General features: G+C 51.1%; 2 protein-coding genes across 2 annotated transcripts; one reads left to right on the top strand and one right to left on the bottom strand.

The window, feature by feature from the left end:
- Positions 1 to 437: 437 nt before the first annotated feature.
- On the top strand, positions 438 to 1634 carry LOC120956323 (interferon-related developmental regulator 2-like). Its single transcript, XM_040377705.2, has one exon. It carries the CDS (start codon positions 438 to 440, stop codon positions 1632 to 1634), a length of 1197 nt encoding a protein of 398 aa, XP_040233639.2.
- Positions 1635 to 2079: 445 nt separating this feature from the next.
- LOC120959364 (transmembrane protein 145-like) lies at positions 2080 to 5847 on the bottom strand. Its single transcript, XM_040382675.2, has 5 exons — positions 5304 to 5847; positions 5079 to 5228; positions 4295 to 5024; positions 3947 to 4225; positions 2080 to 3876 (listed from the first exon to the last, which is right to left on the bottom strand). The coding sequence occupies exons 1-5, from the start codon at positions 5400 to 5402 to the stop codon at positions 2615 to 2617; spliced, it is 2520 nt and encodes an 839-aa protein (XP_040238609.2). The 5' UTR covers positions 5403 to 5847; the 3' UTR covers positions 2080 to 2614.
- Positions 5848 to 6097: the final 250 nt, after the last annotated feature.

The following is a 6097-nucleotide window of genomic DNA, read 5'->3' on the forward strand; positions in this document are numbered from 1 at the left end:
ATTAAGATGCAATACTAGATGGAACAATTCAATACAACCTGAGAGCAACACTGTGAAAACTGTGAAGGAGTGAAGGAAACGGAAAAACCAAAACAAAACAAAACAAAACTGTAGGCAAACATACACGACAAATACATCCACGATGAAAACAAAAAAGATGAAGCTACTGAACACTAAAACAAGTTAAAAGCAAACAAAGCCAGATCCAGAATATACTTTTGAAGAGATAAAGAAGAAATAAAAAAACCAATGTGTGGAAAAAGGAAAATAAAGTATTAAACTATTGCTTCATTGTTGCATTTAATATGAACCTACTGGTGTTTTCTCTCTTATTTTCTGATCGCATCCGAACATTTCGAAGCATTCAATCGTAGCAAGCTTTGACTTTGAGTTACAGTGGTGGAAGGAAGGGTTTGACTCGAAGAAGAATTTGGCAAATGCCACGCAACAGGAAGAAACCTTCGCCGGGAGACTCCCAACGCCGCAGTCAGGCAGCCTCCCCAGCCGACTGCCCGTCCGAAGATGAAGCGGGTGCGGCAGTGTGCGAGCAGGAGCTGCATCAAGCGATCGAAAATACATCCTTCCGGCGACAGCAGACGCGTGTTAGTGCGTATCGAAGCGTTTGCGAAGGATTAGTACAGCGCTACTGTCCTGGTTCGCTTGCCGGCCGCAAGATGGCGCTCGTGGAGTCGGTGAAGCGTTCGTTGCGCAAAGGCAATGAAGAGGAACGGCTCTGGGCGACGAGTGTCATTCCCTTGCTGGCACTTCAGAGTGAAACGTGCGCGGATGTGCTGGAGCTGGTGGAAACATTCAAGCCGGTGATGATTGGTATACTCACGGACGTTAGTTTGGGAAATTCGAACGTTCGGATGAAGTGTTGCTCGGTTCTGGGGATGCTCTGCTTTATCGGCGAGGATGAACGTGCTGATGAGATCGTGTCACTTGTGAAGATCCTACAGCAAACAATTAAAAACGTACCCGATCCCGTCAGTGGCGACTTTCAGGCAGTAGTGCTGCGTTCGTGGACACTACTTCTAACACTTCTCTCACCCCACAAGATCCTGGAGCACGTGAAAAGTGCCAATCTACTGTCACCAAGAGATCTCATGGCAATGCTCGATAGCAACAATCTGGAAGTTCGCACTGCGTCGGGCGAATCGCTTGCCTTGATGCATGAACTGTTGTGTCAGCATGATTCAAGCTTTTTTCAGGAAGACCTCCCCGATCTGCTCAACACTGTCCGCAAGCTAAGCACGGACTCGTACCGCTTCCAGGGGAAACGGGGCCGCAAACTTCAAAGAATCACATTCCGTGATGTGCTGCTGTACCTGCAGGAGGGCGTTGTACCGGAGATGCGCATTAAGTTTGGTGATGAAACACTAGTCCTAAACAGTTGGATGATGCATCGGAGGTATGATTGTTTGAAGGACGTGTTGGGAATGGCACTGAATGTACATCTGGAGGAGAATGCGCTGGTGCGTGACTTGTTGAAGTTAGGTCCTAAGGTGGAAAGGATTGTGAGATGTTCTGGTGGGAGAATTGAGAAAGAGTTCAGACATTCGTTTGATGCCTCGAAGGAGCGCTCGATTGCACGTGGCAAAGAGCGTGACAAGCGACTGTTTCATTTAGAGTAAATAAAGGTGTTTTTGTGTTCTTTACACCGGGTGATCTCTTCTCTTGGTATTCCATGCCATTTCATTGATTGAGACAGCTCCAGGTACTTCCAAGGTGAATAATTCAAGTTTAGATTAATTCCAACTGCTATATGGCTGTGGGATCAGCTGTAGGATCTTTATGGATACAATCATTCCTCAGGAATGAGATAGGTTCAGTATCAGACACCTTGAGGACCTTGAGGATCCAGGTGCTTGAGATCATTTCCAGTGTCAGGATAGGTTCAGGAACAGTTTAAGGGTTGATATGGTTTAGGAATCAAATCTAGACTCGGCATGCGTTTGTTGTCAGTTACTGAACTGGTTTGGTCTTGGGATCTGTTCCACGATCGGTATATGTTCCTGGAATATGAGGGTCCAAAATTACTTCCAGGACCTGAATTGTTCTGAATTAGTTTGTCTTGGATTTAAGAGGCATCAGGGACTTGAGATGTCTCAAAAAAACCTTTAAGCGTACCCTGAAGTTATTCTTCTTCTTCTTTGGCACAACAACCGTTGTCGGTCAAGGCCTGCCTGTACCCCACTGGTGAAGTGAGCTTGGCTTTCAGTGACTTATTGTTACCAAAGCAGGATAGTCAGTCCTACGTATGGGGGCACGGTCTATTCGGGGCTTGAACCCATGACGGGCATGTTGTTAAGTCGTACGAGTTGACGACTGTACCACCAGACCGGCCCAAGTTGCGGAAGTTATTCTAGACTATCTTATATTGCATAGCCCTGTAACTGGACCCAATTAACTATTTCAGGCACAAGCCACTTCAATACTTTTGGTGTGTTACATCACTTTATTGCTGCTACGAAAGAAAGCCTCGACACCAACACGGCGCGGCGTAGATGTAAGGCACAAACACGTGTAGAAAAAAACGAGAAAACAGAAGAGGCGGCAAACCACACACACACAGGCACACGGCACACCCACCACCCCCCACACAGAGGTGCCTTTACGGATCTCGCTTTGCCGCAAAGAGATGCTTGGGGACGGCATTACTGCCATCGTTCCCGTTCGTTGCCGGTTGTTCCGCCAGTTCCGCCGTTCCAGCGACCTCCGTCACCGGACCTGCCTGACCGGTGTGGTCCGACAGGCTGGGGAGAATGATTTTGTTCGGTTTTCGGCTCGCTTCCCCACTCGCTACGGTTCCACTAGCAGCTCCACCAGCAAGAAATGGATTAAAAGGTCGTTTCTCTTGTTCCCGCTCAACACCTCCACCGGATGGTTGCCTTTCGACCGGTTCGGATGCGATGGACCCGTTTCCGCTTAGAGGCGCATTGCTCGACGACACCTGTTCCGGCGCTACCTCCAGCGAAGGATGCCCGGACAGATCGCCATCCACGACCAGTGCTAGTGAGTTTCTGTTTGCCGATGGTTCTCCGCTCCCCGTGGCTGGGCTGTTGATGCCGTTCCCGTTCGCCGCCGCTGGACTGTTGATGCCGTTGCCATTCCGCACTAACGATGGTCCCTCCCGATGGACCCCATTCGTGGTGGTGGCGGGTGTAGGGAACGACACGTAGCTAAGCGGAGTCGAGCTGCTGTGGTAGATGTCACGCTCGCGCAAATACTGATCGTACAATCCTTCACCGCGGGACAACGGCACCAGAAAGCCATTCCCGTGCCCATTCCCCGGCAGTATCGTCTCCGGAGGGGCCACAGGGTAGTGGTGATGATTGCCAACGATCGTCGCGGGTTCGTACGGATGCTTCGGATAGGTCACCTCATCGTCCTCCCCGTGCGAGATGCCCACGTGGTTGGTGCGCACGTGGTACGGGAAGCTACGATTCGCGCGCGACGGCCAGGTCAACCACAGGAATGCCAAATGGCCGGCAAACGCGACCGCCCCGAGAGCACCATGCATGACGGACTCCCTCACCCACGGGTCGAGCACACTAACGCCGAGCAGTGTTAGGACGGGGCCGCTAAGAATCCACAGCGAACCGAGCATCGTGAAGGGATAGTAGAAGGGTGTCTTTTCCGCAAACTTGCGGATTGTGGCGGCACACGCGTACATGAAAAAGATCCAGCCGGCACAGCGGAGGCCGGCAAGTCCGAAGCCGGCCGGTGATTCGTACAGGTTCAGTACCTCGCCTGGATCGAACGCTTCCGCTTGATAGATGTACAGTGACACGTACACGACCACGTACAGGTTGATGAAGATGGTGATCTTGACGGTGGAGCACGTTTTCAGCCGTGCCCGGGTGATGGTATAGCCTGTAAAAGAGCCCGTGGACAGAGGTGCAGTAAGGTATCTTGTAATAGGGCGGACACCTTGTGGACCTACCTTTCGCCATCAGCAACAGCAGCAGCAGAAAGGAGATCTCACTCGCACTCGTGAAGATGCCACCGAAGTTGGGAAACGGCCCAATGCCCGACACGGCGTACTTCGTCCAGGTGACGCTCAGCAGCAGTATGCCGAACCACTGCAGCAGCACGCTCAACGTGAACAGCCTGTAGGTGCAGTGGTAGAGGTGGCGTGCCTTCAGCTCCACCGCACAGATAAACACGGCCAGCAGCAGAAAACTGTAAGCAATGGACTCTGCCAGCAGGATTGGGGGAATATCTGCAAAGAAGGCCGCGGCGAATTCTACATCACTCAGGTCCTCCAACAACTCCATCACACAGCACTTACACATCTCATCGGCGGAAAAGTGCTCGTGCCAGAAGTCCCCCGGTGGCCCGTTCGTCATCCGAAAGCGATACTTCACGTCCAGTCCTCTCCCCGCACCGTCACAGTTCGCGATCGCTATATACCACCAACGTTCCCGGGAGCTGGTGAAGCTCCCAAAATTACTGCAGCTCACGATGAGTCGCGTTTCGAACTTTCCGGTCGATGCAGCACGTCTCAGTCGTGTCCGGTTGGGATGGTCCTGCTGTGATTGCTCTCCAGCAGAGGACTCCTCCTCCTGGGGGAACAGCTGCTCCACAAGAAGTCGATAGTCGGTACTGTTCTCCAGCAGGTTCACTTCGCCATTGTCACCCATGAAGCCCACGATGGAGCTGGTGGACGTGAGCAGTACCTCGTACGGGGACTCATCCGTGCCATTGCCGGTCGTGGTCTCCTCGAACGCGAATTCCGGCTCCGCTGTGGTTGTTGTTTTGAGAAACTGATCAAAGTACTGTGCCTCATCGTCCGGTGGCTTCAGATCACCTCCAGCTGCTGGAGTTCCACGGGAGGACGTTGCCGGTGCCCGCGTCGTTGGACCACCGGCATTCCGCGGTGGCAGTGGATCGTCCGGCGACTCTTTGGCGGTGGGCGTCCGCAGATGACAGCCCGAGTAGAGATTGTACGGTGTGCGGGGGGAGAGCGTTACGATCTGATTGTCTTCCGGGTGCAGCACGGACAGCTTCTCGGTACAGGTCTGCAAAGAGAGGGACATTAGTTGAACGTGCGCGTAAACGGGCTGGGAACTCACCTTGTCCGTTTTGTAGATGGCAGGCCACTGGGTACGGTCGTCGTAGTAGAGGAGCAGCTTCAGCTCACCGAGCTTCTTTTCGTACTCAATCAGGTACTCGTACTTGCCCTTGCCGGAGAGAAAGCAAAACCTTGCCAAGAATGCCCAGTTCTGGAAGGACGGACAGACAGAAGGAAATGTTAGCAAGAAACTCCTCTTTTACACACTTTATGCAATGACACTTACGTCGGATGTTTTGAGATGACCTTCGACATACTTCGCCTGACCAGTCGGTACACTTCCACTGGTCAGCAGCAGCAGAAATCCCACCCTTAGCAACGTCATCACTTGTTCCGCTTACTTTGACCAACAGCACGCGTCGTCTCTTGACAGTAACGGCAAAGAAGTTTCCCACATAAACCTGCCTTTTTGCGGTAAAAATATCACAAATCTTTAAGAGCTAGCTTTCACTTTGTTAGTAATCTCTTTCTTTTCGAGTGTATAAAGTGGCGCAAAGTTCAGACGCGACCCGCAGCACACCACACCACGCAAGACGGCAATGTTGTGATTTGTTTGCGTTCTTTCCATTGAGACGGTTGTTAGGGACGATTTGGTTTGTTTTATTTGGCGCTTGTGTGTGTGTGTATGTCCCCGCTCTTGTCTCGCTAGGGGCAACAGCAAAACATGCCGATGTATTAGATCCCTCCTCCCACTCTCTCCCAGGGAAATGTTGTTTTGGTGTTGCTTATGCGCTCACTGTTGCGTGTGTTGTTTGGCTGTGCGTTCGAATGGCGCGCATTATGCGAACGGTTGAATTATTTACTGTACAGACATATTGGTGACCGATTTTCAACATGCATTTGCTGATAATACGCCTTTGGTACAGAAAAAATGTAAAAATTTCATTGAATAAATATATTTTGTTTAAAATATTCAAAAACACCCTTTCCCACAGCAAGCAAAACCGAGTAGCGCCATCTGTTGCATTATTGGTTGTACCAAGCGTATGGAGCGCAGTTTACACACGCTCACCAACTGAC

Source organism: Anopheles coluzzii, chromosome 3, assembly GCF_943734685.1.
Source record: "Anopheles coluzzii chromosome 3, AcolN3, whole genome shotgun sequence".
NCBI lineage: Eukaryota > Metazoa > Arthropoda > Insecta > Diptera > Culicidae > Anopheles > Anopheles coluzzii.